The sequence below is a fragment of the Spinacia oleracea genome, chromosome 1, assembly GCF_020520425.1.
Source record: "Spinacia oleracea cultivar Varoflay chromosome 1, BTI_SOV_V1, whole genome shotgun sequence".
Classification (NCBI taxonomy): Eukaryota; Viridiplantae; Streptophyta; class Magnoliopsida; order Caryophyllales; family Amaranthaceae; genus Spinacia; species Spinacia oleracea.
Genome location: NC_079487.1, coordinates 67,651,228 through 67,672,736, shown reverse-complemented (window position 1 = coordinate 67,672,736; position 21,509 = coordinate 67,651,228). Strand labels below are relative to the sequence as shown.

General features: G+C 35.2%; 1 protein-coding gene and 1 long non-coding RNA gene across 3 annotated transcripts; one reads left to right on the top strand and one right to left on the bottom strand.

Moving 5' to 3' along the window:
* Positions 1-1,440: 1,440 nt before the first annotated feature.
* On the top strand, positions 1,441-5,808 carry LOC130462947 (uncharacterized). The gene is made up of 3 exons (XR_008923729.1): positions 1,441-3,646; positions 3,725-5,020; positions 5,110-5,808. It is a non-coding gene; the product is annotated as an uncharacterized lncRNA (long non-coding RNA).
* LOC110798718 (uncharacterized) lies at positions 5,808-21,334 on the bottom strand. 2 transcript variants are annotated; one of them, XM_056831886.1, is made up of 7 exons: positions 21,087-21,288; positions 20,604-20,622; positions 18,057-18,124; positions 17,708-17,820; positions 17,474-17,625; positions 16,551-16,836; positions 14,450-15,780 (listed from the first exon to the last, which is right to left on the bottom strand). In XM_056831886.1, exons 5-7 carry the CDS (start codon positions 17,572-17,574, stop codon positions 15,619-15,621), a joined length of 549 nt encoding a protein of 182 aa, XP_056687864.1. In that variant the 5' UTR covers positions 17,575-17,625; positions 17,708-17,820; positions 18,057-18,124; positions 20,604-20,622; positions 21,087-21,288; the 3' UTR covers positions 14,450-15,618. The 2 variants fall into 2 exon arrangements, with proteins under 2 accessions (XP_056687891.1, XP_056687864.1); XM_056831913.1 differs by lacking the exons at positions 14,450-15,780; positions 16,551-16,836; positions 17,474-17,625; ... (1 more) ...; positions 18,057-18,124; positions 20,604-20,622 and adding an exon at positions 5,808-7,415 and having other exon boundaries at positions 21,087-21,334.
* Positions 21,335-21,509: the final 175 nt, after the last annotated feature.

Below are 21,509 nucleotides of genomic sequence, written 5' to 3'. Positions count from 1 at the left end.
TTGGGCCATACTAGTCACTTCATAACCTGCAAAATAGTACATATACAATATATACCATTCATCCATTCATTATCATGAATGGCCCACATAATTGGTTAGTTAAAACACATTGTATGCATCATATAAACATTTGCAGCAATTAATCAAGGGCACCAATAATCTACCAATTATTCAGTCCTTATTAATTCTAATCAAGTTGTTTAACCTTAAAGGATTTGTAGACCTAATCAAGAGTTTATGACTAAAAATTGGTCACTTATAACCATATGGTTTTAAGGTGGAACCTGCTACGACCTTTTTAAGTGAACTCTTCTCTTGATGACGGATACGGTCCAGACCCATATTTGATATGGTATTAGAGCCAGACCCATAAAATGAAGATGATGGCTCTGTTGTACTTGGCCCACATACTCATACTTTATATTTGTAGTAATCAGACAAATGTTAGGCCTAATCCATCTATAAAACTAAGCCAATACGGAGTAAGATGCTTTTCGAGTTCCCTGCTTTTGCTTATCTAAGGGACCCAACTTCTGCTGAAAGTCGGCCCATATAAATTGAAAAGGATTCAGAGGGATGGCCGACTTTTTTTTATACTCCACCCTTTTTTCTTTTTATTTATTTATTTTTATGTTTTCAATTTTTATAGACTCTTGTATCAAGAAGTAATAATTGAGCTAAAAAAAATTGTGGAAAAATTAAGAGAAATGTAATAAATTAATTGGTACTCCCTCCGTATTTATTTAAGAGAGACACTTCGTCGGGCACGGGTATTAAGAAGAAGAATTGAATGGAATAAAGTAATAAAACAAGTGGGGTTGAGTAGATATTTTAATAAGAAAAACAAGTGGAGACCATGTCATTTTAGGGAGTGGGGGGTGGGGGTGGGGTGTAGATATATTATTTAATTAGAGAAGGGTACCATGCTACAAAAGCCAAAGTTGTGAACGATAGAAATTGCTTATTCAATCTAATTCCATTTAAAAGATTTTGTACGTACTGCTTGGAAGTTTAATGAAAGTGGGAGAGGCACGGGCCGGGGCCTCCTTGTTAACCACAATCATGAAATTGTAACAACCAATGCTAAGAGAATAGAAGGCCAAAAGCCCAAAAGCAACACGACTTCTATCAGTCTTTTTAATAGGTTTTAGAAAATCCAAAATCAAATCTCATTATAGCGAGCTGAAGTAATTGTATTTTCAGAGAAGTTAACAACGTAATTCATGACTATTCTCTTTTCAGACTTAAAACTTATAGTTGATTTAATAAATAAATTCTTTCAATATCATTCAATGATAAATGTTTGGTATGATGTATTAAGCCGATAATAGCCTTTACCCATCCCTATAAATTAACAAAAGACGGAAAGTATCTTCAAAAACACGGAGTTAAGATGACCCAAATCTTCATCCTATAACAGATGGGACCTATGAACAGGCTCCTAGGAAATGCTACAATGAAAAATTTAGAGTATAACAGACTAAAATTATAGGATGGAGTACAAAAAATTCTCTTGATCTACACATATATAATTATTAGTTACGAGGTAAACGAAGAGGGATGCTTAAAGCTTTAATTCCAACAACTACAAAATGGAGTTCAAGCCACAAAACTATTGAAATGATAAAAAGAGAATGGATTATTTCCTGAATAGTCGCCAATGTGCTTGCTCGAGGAAATGTAAGCATTGAATTCTTACTTCCTGTTTTCATATTCTCAGGATTCAAATTGCAATTACTATTACAAATATTTATTTCTTTTACTCTCTCTTGCTTGATGAATCAAGTAATATGTTAGGTATAGTGGCAACTAAAAACTAATGAACATTCTTCATATCCTAACACTTTAAAACATACAAACTTCAAGTTACTATTGCAGCAATAGTGTGCTGCCAATTTTACCCCCACCCATATCTCTTTACTACTCCTTTGCCATTCTATCGGATCGTGCCACGTGTAATCTCATCCACCGCCCTTATTTCGCCACTTCTCCCTCTTCGGTCTTCAGCTCTTCACTGCTTCCCTTCCTCTTTTTCTTTTTTTAGGGTTTCCCTCTCCTCTTCGTCCTCTCGATCCTGAGCTTCCTGTCCCTCCATCTCTGAGCTTCCCGTCCCGTCCCTTTCCAGTTTAGTTTTTTTTTTCCTGCGTTTGTTGTCCATTGCCTTCAAAATTCCCCATAGTAAGGTTTCCAATAACACCTTAGAGGATTCAAATGCAAAATCCAATTGACAACAATCGGTTGGGCTTTGGAATCCTCTAAGGTCTTATTGGAAGTCTTAGAATTATTGGAATCATTCTTATTCAGATCTGCAATGATTGCGATTCCGGCGATTTGGGTAAGTCAGTTCGTTTCTTGTACTCGTGCATCTGGTCTGTTTTCTTTTGGGATTTTTCTTTTTTTCCGATTCGATGGTTCTTTGGGGTTTCTTTGTTTTAATCTGGATCGATATGTGATTTTACTGTTCTTGTATTCATGGATATGCCATATGGTTGTTTTTTTCCCCCAATTTGTTTGTGTGTTTGGGTTTTCGTTGTTGGTGATCGTATCAAGTGGAGTCTGTTTGTGTGTAAGGCACTTATCGATTGATTTAATAAAGAGATATGGGTTAAATTTTAGTGTTCTAATATTCCTGAAGTTTGTGTTTCTGTTCTAATATTCCTGAAGTTTGTATTCCCATTTTAATATTCTTGAGATCTTGATGCTGTTATTTAAATTTTCATATTCATATTAATTATCGGTTTAAAATATGATATTGGTTCAGCAATTTTAGTTCCTGCGTTTTTGTGTTCTGGGTTCAACAGCTTCAGTAGAAATTAATATTCAGATGTTCATGTGTTCTTGTTCTAATGTTCCTGAATTAATGTCCTTTGTTTCTTATATTGTTCTAAATGGTCCCGAATTCATGCGTTTTTCTTATCAAAGTTCCCCTACATTTCATTAGAGTATTTGTGTTTATAGAACTATGATTAAGAACACAAGGTATGACATCCTTAACTTTTGATGGTTGATCTCTCAACTACTCAATTGCATTGTTTAATTTGATGTAATTGATTGTTTATTGTTACTGACTTAGTGACTTTATAATTTTTTATTAGAAATGAATTTTACACACCTAAAAGATCTGGAATTTGTTTCAATTGGATCCATCAATCGACTTCTTCTATGATCTGGTTTCATTTAAATGATATTAAAAATCATAGGTTTTAGCTGACATTTTTTGGGTGGAATTAATAGATTACAACACCCATATGACAACATGTGAAGTATTTCGTAAAATTAAGAAGCTTTGGGTTGTCTTCGCGTTGTCCTGTGGGTGGCGAATTATCAGTAGTGATTATCCCTTTCTTTCGGGAATATTGATTGTCACTTCGTTAAATATGGTAGACTGGTAGCATTTGTTAATTTCAGCTACTCCCTCCATCCTAACTCCCAAACAAAGGATGACAATTTAGAAATCAGTGTCGTGTGGGAAATAAGGGCATCTCTCTTATGCCACGTGTAATCTCATCCACCGCCCTAATCCAAGGATGACATATCTATGATGGTTGATCTTTTTTTTTTATCTTATTCAAGTGAACATCTTTCCTTCTGGCTATGTCTTTGATGGGCCACCACCTGATTTGAAGAAAAAAGAACTTGCAAAACGGTATGGGTGCTCTTTACTTGTCATTTGAACTGATCCAAACAAGTGATTGTATTGATTTAATTTAACTTTGCGTGATAGTTATGCCAAACGAGCAGATGCCACTGAGGATTTGACGGAGGCAATTGAGGTATATTCATGCAAAATCTTACCCCGTCAAATAAAAATGTCTCAAAAAAAAGAAGTGCAGCAAATTGCCTATATTATTCCTGCCCAGCTTGTACATTGCTTCTCTAACCAAAATAGGATGCTTTAATATCTGCTGCAGAAAGGTGATAAAGTATTGAGAAGTTCATTAAACTAACCGTGTAGGTGAGTCTCTTTTATTGTTTGAAGATGAGCTCTGAAAAGCTGCATATATATTTTTGTAGAAGGGATCAAATTGCATGTCTTTTTTGTTTATTTTTAAAGGAAGTTATAAATAAATCAACAATGTTTGGATCATGTTCTTTTTTGGTTTTTGGTGGTTCAGTAAGCTGCCAAAATTTCATTGTGTCAAGACTTTTCCCAGGATTACTGGAAAATACATAGACAGTAATCTGAAGTGTTTAACAAGGTTTTGCCCCATGTTAGCTGGTTTTGTTTGTTTCCGTCTCCTCAACTGTACGAATTTTAAATGTCTGGATTAGATAATTGAAATCATATGAGGTGTCATTTTGACTTTAATATTTGTTTGTTTTAATATTGATGTGATCCTTCATGTCGGCCTTCGGTAGAAAATAAAGATTTCGAGCAACTGATCAACCAGAACAAGTCATAAGATTAAGACATATCTGCCATGCCTTACTGACAATTCATAGTTATTAACTTATTACGAAGTATATCATAAGAATTGACTCTAAACTGTAGTTTCATACTCACTCTACTGGCTGGAGTGCTTGAATAGCTTTTTACATCCAATTATTTTTCATCTCGCTTCATCTTTCTCTAAACATTACTATCTTATTGCCACATTTTTCATCAATTTGCATTGCTTGTTAGTTTATCAAGTGTTGCAGATAATTGTCATCTACACATATCACATTTGTTAGGATTTGCAATCAACCTCCGTATTTGGAATCTTACTGAAGTGGGGTGAATAATTAAGTCCAAAGCATCCAGACGTTGGCAATGCAGACCAAGAAGAGACTTTCTTCCAAAAGTTAGAGCCTTCTAGCTCTATAAAACTGAGATCTCAAAAGAAGGTATCTGAAAATGTTCCAGTTGCCGAGATCGAATTAGGCTGCAGTCTCAACAATCAGCTTGGTCTTGTGAATTGGATGCAGTGGTTACAGAAGAGAGGGGTTCATATGCTGATCCTCAACATTCCTATTTTTATGAGGAAAAAGATTCATGGCAAACTCCAGATTTCGACGTTTCGTCAACCATTTTTTTCAGGTATGATGTCTGCCTATTCTTGAGAATGAACTGAACATTACCACATTTTTATGCTTCAGAGAATGAAATAAGTTGTTTCTATGATCCAGCTTCCTTATTACTGGAAAACTTATGTGAATGAAGTAGATCAAGAGAGATAAATGTGGTAAACTCCTTCTATAAAGCACCATTAAGACTCCCAATGCCAGCAGAGCTTTAATACTGGTGGGAAAGAGGTATTTCTTCCATCTTTTATTCCAACAAATTATCAAATTTTTCTTTTCTTAAGGAATTGGACTGACTTTTGATGTTAAAAGAGTTAAAGACCTTGAAAATTGACCAAAGAATTAACCATGATCTGAGCATTTGTTGTGTGGTAAAGCATAAAAGCTCTAGGCCCCTTTTCCATTTTTTTACTCGTACTTGATTTGACTTGATTATTATTGACTTGATTTGACTTGATTATTTTTTACTTATTCCTTAAAAATGCCTGTTATGAGCTATAGTTGATTATAATGCCTATTGTTCTGTATTTTATCATTTTATCATTGAAAGGTAATGACCGCACTGCTCTTTTTTTCTTCTCTGTTCTTTTAAAATTTATAATAGTACGATTTAGTTATTGGGAACTCCCTTCTGACCTTCTGGGAGTCTTGATGTGACTGCATCTTTTTGGTTGTGTACTCCCTCCGTCCCGGAATACTCGACCCGGTTTGACCGGCACAGAGTTTAAGGGACTTGAATTGGCTTATTTAATTTAATAGGTAGTAGTTGATAGTGGGGTATTATTTTAATGTAGTTAGTGGGAAGTGGGTTAAGAGGTGGGGTTGGGGGAGAGTAGGGGTTGAATTTTTAATTATTTTTTGTATGGAGTAGGGGGTAGGTGGGTTAATAGGGGTGGAATGAGAAATAATATAATATTGTTAGAATATTTCCATTTTTAGAAACAGGTCAAGTATTAAGGGACGGCCCGATAAGGAAAACAGGTCAAGTATTCCGGGAAGGAGGGAGTACAATTTTAGTAAAAGCTGTCTCCTTGACTATCCAAGAATAGGATTTTTCTTGTGCAAATCTTCAGTAGAAGTATGACACTTTGTCTAGGATATAGTTGTAATTGTGTATACCATGCTCAAAGCAGATGTTAATACTCAATATATCATGATCTTGTGCAGAAGAAAAATCAGGAATTGAAATTGTGCCAGTTTTCATCTCTATTGATCTTGAAAGAGACACCATTGAACAAGTACTATAGTCTTCTATCTTTTTCTAAACCAATGCCCTTTTTAGTGGGAAGGAAAGACAAATGATGTTAAAAGAGGCTTCTTCTGAGCCAAGTATTCCATTCTAAGGGTGTTCTTTAGTTTATTGATAAATTATGCATGTGGCCGGATACTTGAGGTTTGTGACATAGGGACAACTGACGTAGGTAGTAATTGGCAAATGTTTTTTTTACGCAAAGACGAAGATGTTATATTATATTAACCGTTAAAGCACAATTTGATCGTTACAAAAGCTACAGGCGAAACACCAAAAACTTGTAGCCCGTAATCACAAAAACTAGTAAAATTACAAGCCCTAATTTCTACCCAAAAAACAGTGCCCCCTCCCCTGACTATTTGCCCATTAACTGATTTCATCTAAAGAAGAAAGGAGGATCACTAAAACACCCAACTCACTCCTTAACATTCGACGACTCTCCTTGCTGCACATCCGATTTCCTCTTGACATTGATCAACTGGGTTGTGACTTTGGTTGGGATTGTACCAAACATGATCTCTGTTGTTATTGTTGTGGTTGGCGCTGCCTCTGGTGGTGGTGGGATCTCCAAATCAATGAGTTGTGTATGGCGTTGTGCTCCTGATGAAGATTCCCCCATCTCCCCCAAACTATCTTTTGCTTGTTTAAGTTGTGTCTGATACACCACGTCTGTGAACGGTGGATGGTTGAGAAACACTTTATGACCCAATGCCATAGATATTGCATATTGTCCCATACAGTGTGCAAGCTTGTTAAACAACCTTGGAAGATGAGTAATTGAAAACGAACTGAACCTTGTCATAAGACAAGCAACGTCCTTGATAACTGGAGCTAACTCATGATGATAATAATCTTCCATAGCTGTTAACAACTTAATCAATAGTTCTGCATCAGTCTCCACTTCCAATTTCTGCACCCCATAATCCAGTGCCATTTGAAGACCCTCCCTTAGTGCATACAACTCTGCTGCCAGTGGAGTGATGGCATTGTACTTACTTGCAAATCCAATATACCAGCTCCCTGTTTCACTTCTAAAAACACCACCACCCCCTGCTTCGTCTTTTTCTTTCCAACTGCCATCAATGTTAAGTTTCAGAAAACCAGGTGCTGGAGGCTTCCAAGCTGGAGCCTTCTGCAACCAGTTACCTGCAACCTTAGCCTGCACCATTGAGTTAGTTTCCCTATAGTCCACATAGAATGCATTATAAACGGAGAATGGCTTGATCATGTTCATCTCAAAAACTGCTCTATTACGAGCCTTCCAAATATGCCACACAGCCACTATAAAAACAATTTTCCAGTCTGTGCTTAAACTTAGATTGTACTGCATCCATTGGTGCCAATTAGAATTAAAAAAAAAAATGTAAGCACACTTCCTTAGCTACTGAAATACGTTGGAAAATAAAATTCCAAAGGATGCTAGAATCCCCACAATCTCGAAACAAGTGCAGATGAGTTTCTGCATCACAGGAGCATCTACAGCATTGTCCAGAAATGGATTCTATATATTTTGATAGACTATCAGCAACTGGCAAGATTTGGTGAACGCAATTCCATAACAACATTCTATACTTAAATGGTGATGGAATTTTCCACAAAGATTTCCAAGAAACAGTATTAGAGTTAATAGGGAAATGTGAAAGGGAATTACAAAGGAGGGAATAAGCAGACTTAATACTAAAATTTCCAGTCTTTGAATCTACCCAAGTGTAGAAATCTTTTCCCTGAGACACTCTGGCCAATGGAGTAACTAGAATATCAGTTTTAATAGGATCAGGGAGGATATGCGCCACTCTTTGAAAATTTCAGACTCCATTTTTTATAATATCACACACATATAAATGTCCCACAGCATTCGGAATATCCCTATTTATGACTTTGTATAATGGTTCAGCTCCGACCCAATGATGATACCAAAACGAAGTGGATTTCCTATCCCCAATTCCAATTTTTATTCCCTTTTTTAAAAGGTCTCGTCCCTTTAAAATGTCCCTCCATATCGGGGAATGCCTTGGGTTAGACATACAGTCAAAAAAGGATCCGTTTTTAATGTATTTGTCTTTAAAAATGCGAACCCACAGTTTATCCGACAAAGTTAATAATTTCAATCCCAATTTTGCCATAAAACAAATATTCCACTCCTTTAACTTTTTTATTCCCAACCCCCCAATCCCATAGGAATTGTAATTTTATTCCAAGAAATACGGGCTAGATATCTGGTTCTATCCACTTTATTCCATAAAAACTTTCGACAAGATTTTTCTAATCTATCTATCACATTGTTCGGAATAATATTAGTCTGCATCGTATAAAGTGGGTAGGTATTTAAAACTGATTTAATAAGGGTACACCTTCCCGCCATATTTAATAACTTAGCTTGCCAACCCTTTATTCGATCCATAGTCTTGTCTAGGAGTCCAAAGTAGTTGTTTATTTTTAATTTGTTTGGTCTTATATCCACTCCTAAGTACTTTCCAAAACAAGTTGAAATGCGAAGCCCATAAGGTTGAGCAATAGTGTTTCTGATAGTATGATTCATTTTTAGTGGGAAAATAATTGAAGATTTCCTCATATTAACTTTTAACCCTGACATAGTTCCAAAATCCTCAATAGTTTGCATAATAATCTCCATATTCTTAGCAGTGGCTGTCCCAAATAAAAAGACATCGTCCGCATAAAAAACATGAGAAAGGGAGATATTTTTAGTTAGTTTTAACGGACTCCACTCACCTTTTTTCACTCTCTCCTCAATAAGCATAGAAAGTCTATCCAAACATAACACAAAAATGTAAGACGACAAAGGATCACCCTGCCGTATGCCTCTAGAGGGTCTAAAATTCTCCGTGATTTCTCCATTCCATAAAACAACAATATTTGGGGTAGTGATACAGCACATGATCAAATCAATAATTTTAAAGGAAAATTATAGCTAATTAATGTATCTCTAATAAAACTCCACTCAAGACTATCATAGGCTTTAGTTAAATCTAATTTCAATGCCATTATGTTCTTTCCTTTTCTAGATTTATGAAAGTGATGAGCAACTTCCTTCACAACGATCACATTATCCTCAATACCCCTCCCCTTAATAAAACTTGATTGAAGAGGGCTTATTAAATTATCTAGAATGGGTCTAAGTCGATTTGTGATAATTTTAGTCACTAATTTGTATATCGTGTTGCACAGCCCTATTGGTCTAAAATCCGCCATGCTTTCCGGCTGATCTGATTTAGGGATTAAAGTAATATAGGAATCATTAATGTCCTCCGAAATAGTGGCTAAGTTATTAATATTGTATAGTTATATGGCTTACTGGCAGGAGTTACTAAACTCTTTACTGATGTGTTTTCTTGATTGATGTAGGGACCTGTAAGTCTTGTTCTATCACCAGGTGGTCAACCTGCTGCTGCAGGAGGTTCTGTATATGGAGTGACACCACTGTCACCTTCTGCACCTGGTCTACCTGAATCTTACGCTCTGCCATATTCTGCGGGGAAGTCAGTCACTATTACCGCAGACCATAAGTTTCCAGAGAAACCAGGTGAACCTGAGTGTCAATATTGTTTGAAAAAAGGGAATTGTAATTTGGTACCCCTTGTAGATATCATCACCCACCAGACCAAGGTGAATCTGTTGCATCATGTTATCTTGGACCTCTAAGTCTGCCTCCACGTCCGGTAAGCTTGATCTTGAAATTCTTTACATTTGTTTAATATTTCTGTTGTACAGAGAATAATGAATTGTCCCAAGCCTTTTTTCCTATTTTTTTTTAATAATTATTTTAGTTTATCATTAACATTGTTAATTTTGGTGCTTATCAACACTACTAAAAAGGTTGCAGTAGACAACGGTTGAAAATAACAATAGATAGCGGTTGACAAAATGAAATCGTTGTTATAGAGGGGGTTACCATTTGACAACGGTTTACCCAACCGTTGTTAAATGTACCTTCTTTTTATATAATTTTATTTTATTAGCAAAGTTTAGCAACCCATAAACATTACAAGTTTCATAGCCTATATAGGATTCGAACCTATATCATTGTGCAGTTGTACATGGCTCTACCAATTGAGCTAATAGGATTTACATTAATTTCGTTATATTCATTAAACGAAAAATATTTTTTCTAGATTTCCAATAAAAAAAATTCTCACAAATGTGAGAAACCAACCTTAATATCATGATCAAGAGTCGTTTAGTAACAAGTCTAGCTACTCGTTTCTATATCCGATCCTTCTCATGCGTCACCATGGGTTTGCCAATCCAGAAAAGAAAAATCCATCCATAAAATGGATAATTGAAATAATCATAAAAGTAAAGCATGATATGCATGTTTTTCTAAGATATACTCTAAAAAAATTCAGCACAATCAACAGACAACATAAGAAATGATTAAAATTACTGCAAACTTTAAGTACATCAACAACATTGAAATAGTATAATTTAATACAAAAGGCTCCTAAAAAACACTCTGTAACAGAAAAATATGCTATGTACTAGGACAACCCCAACCCTTAAACAAGGAAGCAATACCTAACAGCTAACTCTTTCACACTTCAACTATTCATTACACCTTGATTTTCTGCCAACACCAACAACATTCCCTAAGCATCCCAATCAAATTCGATAAATCATACCTCACAATGGTAATGAAGCATTACTTGGTAGACAACTAATCAAGCAACATAACTAAACAGGGCAAATGGCCTCATAGCTATTCCCTACACACTCTACCAATTTCACTTTCGATTGCCATGGTTAATAAAATTCTATACGGATCCCATGTTTCGAAGTCATCAATCAAACACTTGTCGAATTTAATTAGACCTTAAATTGTACTCCCTCCATTCCCTTTTGTTCTTCCCCTAAAGAATGTTGGGTGTGGTTTAAGAAAACTGAATCTTGGTTTGTATTGGGATATGAGTAATGATTGGGTGTAAGAATAATGATTGGGTGTAAGAAATTGAATAAAATAAAGAGAGAGAAAGTATTTAATTAATAGGGAGAAAAGTAGATATTTTATTAAAGTAATGAAAGAAATCAGAAAAAAAATTCAGTCACATGGGGTATGGGACCCATCAGCTGTTACATGGACCAATCAGATTTAATCATACAATGACTCACGTTTTTTTTGGCTGGAAATTAAGCCCAAACAATTGATTTCAGTTTTCCCTCCAAATTTTCCCCCCAAATAAAAAAACAGGGGATTTTTAATTTCCCTCCAAATTTTTGAGGGGTTGACATAGTGAATTCCCTTTATAAATAGGGTCACTTTCCCCCCACAAAAGACCAAAATCTGACTTTTACCAAGTTCAATAAATACAAGCAAAACACCAAAATTTCTTCCTCAATTCAGCATTAAATAGCAAAAAAACAGGGGACTTAATGGCTTCAGATCAAGAGGATGACGATTTCCTCGGATTTTCTGATGATGAAGGCGATGGCATTAACTCCGATTCTGACTCAGAGGTAGGTGATGATGCTGCTGACTTGGTACAAGCTTCTCAAAATACTGCTGCTGATTTTGGGGACATTGGGTTTAATGAAGATGTACCAAACAGCACTGAATATGTACAGCAAGTACCAGAAGTAGAAGGGGAAGGGCACCAGCAAACTACCAACTTTCAAGAGGTACCATTTCTTTTTGATTTGAACTTTCCACCACCATCAGAAAATGCATCACCAATTCATCATCAAACAGCAACACCCAGAACAGATCATCATAAGCCTAGGACTCCTAGAATAAATAATGAATTGAGGCTTGAAATTTTGGTGTACCTGCTGAATAGAAAAATTCCAGATTCAGAAACTCTTTTGTTTGGGACAATAAGGGATGCAGCCATAGAATTTGATTACAACAGAAAAACCATAGGGTCAATATGGGACAAAGCAAAGAAGCAGAAGGCAGCAATGAATTCATATGTGGTGGAAAGTAAGTATCACAAGTGTGGCAGGAAAAAGGTTCAAGTCACATATGACTCTATTGCACAAATAGCCATGGGGGACAGAACATGCATTGTAGATCTTGCAAGAATGCTCAATTTGGGACCAACAACAGTATGGAGGCTCATCAAGAGGAAAATTATTAAGCCACACTCAAGTCCCTTGCATCCAGGCATTTCAGATGCATGCAAAATGGCAAGGATGAGGTGGGTACTCAGACTAATAATGGATTACACTATACCACAGGAACCAACTTATTACAGCATGTATGACTTCATTCATATTGATGAGAAGTGGTTTTATTTGACTCAAAAAAACCAGAGAGTTTATCTTGCAAACAATGAACCCTATCCACATAGAAGTGCAAGTTCAAGAAACAAGATACAAAAATTCATGTTCATGGCAGCAGTAGCCAGACCAAGGTGGGGTGAAAATGGGAATTGTGAATTTGATGGTAAAATAGGCATATTTCCATTCACAAATGCAGTTGCAGCCAAGAGGACATCAAAAAACAGAGTAAAGGGGACCATTGAAACAAAGCCAGTGAAGTCTGTGAATCAAATTGAAACAAGGGCAATGATGATCAACATGCTAATTCCAGCAATCAAGGCAAAGTGGCCACCACATGAAGGGGAAAAGGTCATCTATATCATTCAAGATAATGCAAAGGCACATATATTGCAAAATGATCCTGAATGGCAACTACACTACAAACAAGATGGGTTCACTTTTGTGTTGACTCAACAGCCAGCAAACAGTCCAGATTGCAACATCTTGGACTTGGGATTTTTCAGGTCAATACAATCACTTATGCACAAGAAAATGCCTAAAACTGTGGAGGACTTAAGTGGAGCAGTGTATGATTCTTTTAATGAGTTGCATCCTAAGACATTGTCTAATGTGTGGATGACATTACAGTTTGTTTCTAATGAGATTCTAAAACACAAAGGCAACAATGATTACCAACTTCCACACAACAAGAAGAAGATTTTAGAAGATGAAGGCAGACTGCCAGAGCAAGTCAAGGCACCTATATGGGCAGTTAATGAATGCATGCAACTCTATGATGAATGGAAAGCAAACCAGTGAAGCAAGGTGAAAACAATTAGATAACTTTTTGTGTTTTGGGGACATGTTTTTAAATTGACAAGTAAAACCAATTTGTCACTTTTGTAAGCTTAAATGCAAGCATAACATGTAGGCAAAACATTTTGTAAGCATATCTTTTGGAAGCATCAATGAATGAATCTCATGTTTAAGTTTAGTAAAGTTTTTTTTCCATCATTCTTATTCACATCAATGTAGAGTAATCAAGGCAAGGCAATAAACATCAAATGAGTACATAACAAGAACAAGGCAGCATTGGCAGAAAAAGTACAGGGCACAAGAGGTAAGGCAGCATTGGCAACACTATAAACAAGGCAGCATTGGGTTCTTAAGAACAAGGCAGCATTTGCAATATCACAACTCTAAACACATCGGCTTCAAAATGGAAATAAATAATAATATCACATCATTTTCAGATGGAAATTATTCCCATTTTGAAACCGATGCGTCAAAAGATGTAATTTTGACAAAAACAATCAATTCATCATTGATAACACATGGAATATGCCTCACATAAACAAAGATTCATAAATATCTCAGAATGTCCCCAAAAATCATTGAATCAAACCCTTTCCAATTAAACTTAGCTCCTGAAAAACATCATGGATGCTAATGGTGCATGAGTTTGATTGAAAAACAAAGGGTTTTGACACTCATAAAATGAAGACTCATCACAGATCACAAGGCATAAGTACAAAAACTTCTTCACATCACATCTCTAAGCACATCGGCATCCAAATGGAAAGAATGCATATCACATCATTTTCAGATGGAAATTCTTCCCCATTGGATGCCGATGTGCCAAAAGATATAATGGTAAGGAAACAAGAACAAAGCAGCAAAAACAAGGAAGCAATGAACAAGGCAACATCATTGACTCTCAGTTTAGTTGTTTTACATCATTGACAGATTTGTTTCTAAATGATTTACAACCTCACCACCAATTCACCAAAGGGGATACTAGATCAATCAATGATGTGACATGATCTGTATTCCCTTTGGTGATTGGTGGTGAGGGACATGTTTAGAATCAAATATCTCAGGTTATCAACACATACATCACAGATCAGAAACACTAACATCATTGAATATCAGAAACACATTATACATGTTTTGCAATACATGAATTGCCTCTCCTGTCTAACCTGACATAAGATCTCAGAATGTCCCCAAGCATCATTGACACAAACCCTATCCCCTAACACTTAGCTCCGGAAGAGCATCAATGATGCTAATGGTACACAAGTGTTATTGGAACATTGGGTTTGAGTCTCAGCAAATGAAAGACTCATCACAGATCAAGCATAACAATAACAATCAACAATGCATCAGATCACCATGAACTGATCAAAACATAGGGTTTGAACCTCATCAAATGAAAGACTCATCACAGACCTCCACTGATTAATGGGACATGAAGCATTAAACAGATCATTAACATGTAGGGTTTCATTTCTCAGACATATTGACACACATCATTGATCAAGTAGTTTCAATACTATCATATCTTTAACATTCTTCTGCCGAACGGAATGATTGATATTCACATTCCATTGTGTGAAATGACATTCACTCCGTTCGACAAAAGAAGTTAAAGGACAATTATCAAAACAAAGATCTCAGAATATCAACAATCACATCATTGAAGATCACAAACCTCATATTATTGATCTCAGAATGTCCCCAAGCATCATTAAAACAACTCCAAACCACAAACACTTAGCGCCCGAGAAATATCATTACTGATACTAATGGCAGCACGAGCATTTGTGGTTAGTTGGACTTGTTCCTCAGCAAAAAAAAGACTCATCATCGATCACAATAAATAAAGGGACATTATTGTATCCTAAAGGGACATGCTTGGACATTAAGCATTCAACACCAGGCCACACTGAGAGGACTGAAATAACTCAAACCCTATCCCCAAATTATATTCATTTCATGCCTTTACTAATCCAAAACATAGTTATACTGATCAAATCTCATACTCACCAAAGCATCATATTTATCATACACAAAACATACCATAAAACAGGGGACATTAAGCCATCAAATCATGTTCATCACACAGACAACATTCCACAAAATTTCATAACCATATGGAAACACCATCATCCAATCATCATTATCAATATCAATATCATAACTTAAAATATCTAACATCAACATCCATACAACTAATCACAACATCATCATCCAAACAACAACACCCCTGGCCAACAACAGATCACAGTTGTTGGCATCCACCTTATGACTCCACAGCTAGCCAGCATTCAATAAAATGAAAAAAGGGAGAAAGGAGACAGACTTATCTAAGCATCATCAGATGCTGAAGCCGATTTTTTTCCCTTTTCTCCTTTCTTTGAGGAGGGATAACCAGATGAAAGTTGTCCTGGAGACCCAACAGCATCACCATTCTCATTTTCACACTCTCCAACATACACCAGATCAAATGAATCAGACCCACTTGGTTCCTTGCAATCAATAGGGGACAAACAACATGATTAGTGCCATCATAAAATAACAGGGGACCATGAATTAAAATCAGATTTAATCAAACAACTCAAAATAAAGTTCCAAATAATTTCAGATCACCATGGTTACCACATGCAATGAGATAAATGAAAGCAAATCACACAATAATTCCATTAAAATCCAACTAATTTTCGGAATACATCCAGATCCCATTTTTACCCAAAAAATGTGAAATAATATCCCAAATACATCCAGATCCCATTTTTAACCACATGCAATGGGAAAACAGATCAACAAAACACATGAATATTCCGATTTTCTTCAAATAATTTCCAAATAGCTCCAAATAAAATCAGAACTCAATTTTAACAACATGCAATGAAAAAACAGAGCCCAAAATAAAATCAGAACTCAATTTTAACAACATGCAATGAAAAAACAGAGCACAAAATAAAATCAGAACTCAATTTTAACAACATGCAATGAGAAAACAGAGCAAAGAATAACATAAAAAGCCCGAATGAATCCAACAAATCTCCAAAAAATTCCCAAAAAATTCGAAAAAATACCAGATCTGCATTTTTAACACATGCAATGGGAAATCAGAGCAACTACTCCAGAAAATAATCCGAGTTTAATGAACAATACTCCAAATAAATCAAACATTTATCAAATCCCACTTTTTTAGACATGCAAACATTCATCAAACCATTTTAATAAAACCGACATCAATAACCCTAAATAAATCGCAAAAAATCAAAATTAATACCTCATCGGAATCTCCTTCACCGAAAAAACGCAGATCTGAGGGAGTGGGTTTCCGATCGTCATATTTTGACTCAACCTCCTCTCCTGGCTCCACTTCCCTCTTCCGAAACCATTCTTCCAAATAGTTTCGAGTACTCGTATTTTCTTTTTGGGCCAAATACAGATTGTTTTTATATTCGGCGGAGTAGGAATGCTCGTTATTGGGACAGTTGCACTTGGATCCCCAATCACAGTTGGAATCGGGGATTCTTTGACCAGAAGTTCCCACCCCAGAATCACCTCGAGTTCTAGACAAAGAAGAACCCATAAAGTACCAGAAAAACAGAGATCAGCGACGATTAGGGACCAAAAAGGGGACAAAAATAGAGGGGATCTGATCGGAAAATGATTCCGAGTAATTTTTATGAACGTTTTTCTGCGAAAACGTTTCAGATTTGCGAGATTTGGAGAGGAAAACCCAGATCAGAGGCGGAAAACCTAGGGTTTTCTCAAGAACAGGGGAGGAATTTTAAGAGAGAGAGAGAGTGAAATAAGAGAGAGAGAGAGATCCGAAGAGGTGAGAGAGAGAAATCAGAATGAGAGGTGAGGGAGGGATTGTGAGATAGGGACGGGTAATAAAGGGAGGGGGGGTAGGGTTAGGTTAATTAATTAAATAAGGTGGGTGGGGTAAAAGTGGGTGGGAAAGGGTAGAATCTTAGGGTATTTTTTGTAAATAGTGGGGAATCTTAGGGTAAATTGGTAAAAAAACTATGGCCAAAAATAGTAAAGATTCAGTAGGGGAAGAACAAAAAGAAATGCTAAAAAAGGAAATGGGAAGAACAAAAAGGAATGGAGGGAGTACAATGTACATCAATCTCCAAACACTATTTTATCTTTCAGCTAACAGAAAAAAAATAGAGGCAAATTAAAAGAGAGATGCTTAACCTTCTAAACATAAAGCATTTTGTCATAAAGCTCAAGAACCAACTCCAAATTAGTAGTAGAATTCCTGTTATTGATGTTAGCAGAAACTGCATTTCGCGCATTATCCTTAACAAACTTGAAATCAATTGCTGCTTTCCACCGATTATTCAACCCTACATAAAAAACAGAAACAAAACCAATTGACATTTACGAACTTCAATAAGAAAAACCCAAAAAATGTCAGAGAAGGCATACCGGTGTTAGAAGGGGCGGAGGTGGGAGTTGTTTGGCTAGCGGAGGTGGCGACAGATAAGAGAAGTACATGTAGACATCAAAGAAAAGTGCAAGGTCTCCAAACAGAATAGTAGCTAGACATTCAAAACTAGAATATCAATGAACTGAACACATATGAATGTTCATTTTCTAATCAATTAATTAAATTCATAAAAATTAAAATAAATTAACCCAATTCCACAAATGTATAAAAGTAGAAAGGAAAAAAAAACTTCCTATTAAACTCGTAACTTGTATTTTCTAGAATCAATTTATACAGAATTCAACATATCCCTTAATCAATCCATGGAGAGTGAAAGAAGTATATTACCTTAAACCATGAATAGAGAGTTTGGAAAAGACCAATTGAAAGTTTCTGATATTGTAAATGAGTAGAACCTAGCATCATAAATCATTGAACCGCAGATTAACAATCAAAAATACCATATATGACGAACCGATCAAACAAAAAAGTTATAAAATTGCTGGGAACAGATATTTTGGCGATATGGCGATTATACAAAAATCTGATTTTTATCAAAGTGATTGTCGATCTAAATAGATTTCAATTATACCGAAATAATTTCAGCAATAAACCTTCAAAAATTGCTGAACTTACTATCAGATCAAGGTTTGAGATTTTTATCAAAAAAAAAAAAGAAAAAAAGATCAAAGGTTTGAGATTTTGTAAAAATGGCATTCAACTAGCTATCCATGAGAGAAAAGTATACTCTATGGAAAATGAAACCGACCAGGTGGTTTATATTTTTTTTAGAATTTGGAGAAGTGGGAAGTTAGTGAGTGTGGAAGTTAGATTGTGCATTTGTGCGTGTTTCAGTGTGTGTGATTAAGGTAAGGGTTGTAAATGCCGTAGCAAAAGTTCCAGTTCCAGACCGTTGGTAAACCAAGCATTGGTTTTTAACATTTTTTTGTAGTGCAATTGGTAATGTTAAGGACTAATGGTACTTACACATGACAAGTTACTCATAAAACATATCTGACATACTAGGATGTGTCTGGATTTGGGTATTGAGCAGCGACTAGGATCACATAACATCTCTTTAGTTTATTCGATGTTCCATTAATATTTACCATGTTTACCACTGCTTAATATTTAAAGATGCATCTTCCGTACTATGTTTTTTTAGAAGGGTTTGACAACAAGTATACAATGAGTAATGTACTCAGGCCAACATCTCTCTCTTATCAACTTGCTATTGAGTAATATTAGCAGATCATTTTTCTTATACTCCATGCATTACTTAGTTGGCCCTTTAATCTAAAGTTAATTCCATTCATTCATGCTCATTGATGGATTATGTTCTTTGTACTCTTGTAGTTGCTTTGCTTTCCATATTGAATAGTTAATTGACTAATTGTCTACCTTCTGCATTTTTTATGTTCTCCCAGCAGATAGTTAATATTCACAAGGTAGCTTCTTGTTTGATGAGTTAAGAAGAACAAAGAGATGACCTTTACTTCGCAGTGACAGAGGATGGGTCTGATAATACGTATTCTTGAAAGGACTCTCTGAGTACATACATGAAACAATGTACAGACTACAGAGTAGTTAACGCTGAACAACCTTCAAATTGAAGTTTTTTTGTTTTTTTTGTCTATTTTGTACTTCCGACTTTCCAATTATGAGTTTTCTCATTGACGATAACAAGGCCTAAATATCATTTGTATGCGTATTTATCCCTAAGTCCAAGTCAGATCATTAACAATATGTTTGACAGCATTTGCCATAAGTTTTTTGCACCGATCTTTTACTACACATTTTTTCATAATAGAGTTTTATATCTCGGGGGACCTTGCGCGCCAGATCATTTAATAAATTAAAAGAGGAGACATGTGAAAAATGAAGGGAGATAAATCATTTAATTACCTTTTCCAAGTTGTCGACAAAACCTCGACTATTTTGTAACCGCCAATATGTAGTTGGACAAGATTTGGTCATGAATCAAATCACTGGTTGTATGTTGAAATAATTATATTACAGTGAACTTTTGATACAGTGTGTTATACTCCTCTTTTATAATCAATATTGTGTATATGTGAAATTTTAGTAGTATATGCTTTTTGAAAGCAACCATATATTGTTTACGTTGAATGATTTAGTATTTATATTATCTTACGTGCTCTAGGATTTCAGGGTGTTTCATATGAACATAAACCGCTTGAAGTTTTATGTTACTAGGAAATAACTACATTTCTTATCATTTACTATATCCATGCTTTTAACTACTTTCATAGGGTAATTAAGGAAAATGTTTGGTTGACCCTAAGGGTTGGCTAACCCCTAAGATACATATAACATAAAATAATATATAAACATAATTAATTGGAGAGAGAATGTGTTATTGTAAAGTTTCAAAGCATTTGTAACCAATCAAAATTAAAATTCAATATTGAAAAGGTTACCAACCCTTAGGGTTACTCTATCATTGTCCGGTAATTAAGCTCGTGATTTATATGACATTTTGGGAAATAATTTTTTATATCTTGGGGGTCGTGCGCGCACGGACCACCAACTAGTATATCCAAAAAGTCTAGTGAGATACAATAAAAAGAAAAGAATCAAGCTAGTAAACCTTGCATCAAAAAAAAAAAAAGCTAGTGAACTACTCCCAATTAATACCCAAATAATCGCCCAAAAAAAGGACATGTAATTGAACAATTCAAATACTCCTAATAACTTATTGATCAATTCAAATAATCGCCCAAAGTAATGGTAGAATTGAACTACTCAATTAGAAGATGCACGTTATGCCTATTTATTAAGAAAATTCCAATTTGGAAAAATCAGGCAACATTATATTCATGCATTTACTCAACAAGGAAAAAGAAGAAGAAAAAAAGAAGGAAAAACACTTACCAGGATAATCAAGAACCACCTGCAAAAAGAAAAAAAGAAAAAAAAGTCATTCTATAAACCTGTGCAATTCAAATCAATTACTCAAGTGGCAAATGAACATTATTAGTATAAAGACTAATTTATCAAGAAAACTCCAAATTAGACAAAAGCATAACTATGAATTCAATTAAATAAGACAATGCCTAAAAGACAATCGACATGCAACTAATAAGCAAGCCATAAAATTTAAATGAAGATGAAAGAATGAAGATCAAAAGAAGAAATTGGGATTAAAGACCCACAATAAAATTAAAAAAAAAAAAACCCTGTAATTGTCATAGAAATACCGAGGAAACCTCCACAAGATCAAGATGAAATTCAAATATTTTTGCTCTTCCAATATTAATAGAAAAAAAAACAAAAAAAAAACTGAAATTGAGAGGTGATAGATCAAGGTGAATAGAATAAGGAATTTAGAAGAAGATCAAGATGGATAGGTAATACCTTGTTGCATGCATCGAAGACACCTTCACTTTCTCCGTTCTTTCATCTCCTCTACTTTCTCCTCTATACTTTTGATAACAAGTCTAGATTTTGGATTGTTGCCTTGTTGGGGTTTGTTTTGTCCATGATCTAACAGTTGGCAGTCATGCAAAAAAAAAATTAAAAATAAAATAAAATAAAATAAAATAAAATAAAATTGTAATAAATAAAAGAGTGAAGGGGCAGAATTGGAACAAAAATTACGCAAAACTTGTAACACCATCGGGCTTTTTTATATAGGTAAGACTTATAGGACTATCACCCCTTCGGCCCTTCCACACTTTTGAGGCGGTGATACCATTCAATCAACATCCACAACTTTATTGTTATATTTTTTTTTTTCTCAAAAATTAAAATTCCTCTATAAATATCCAACCAAAAAAA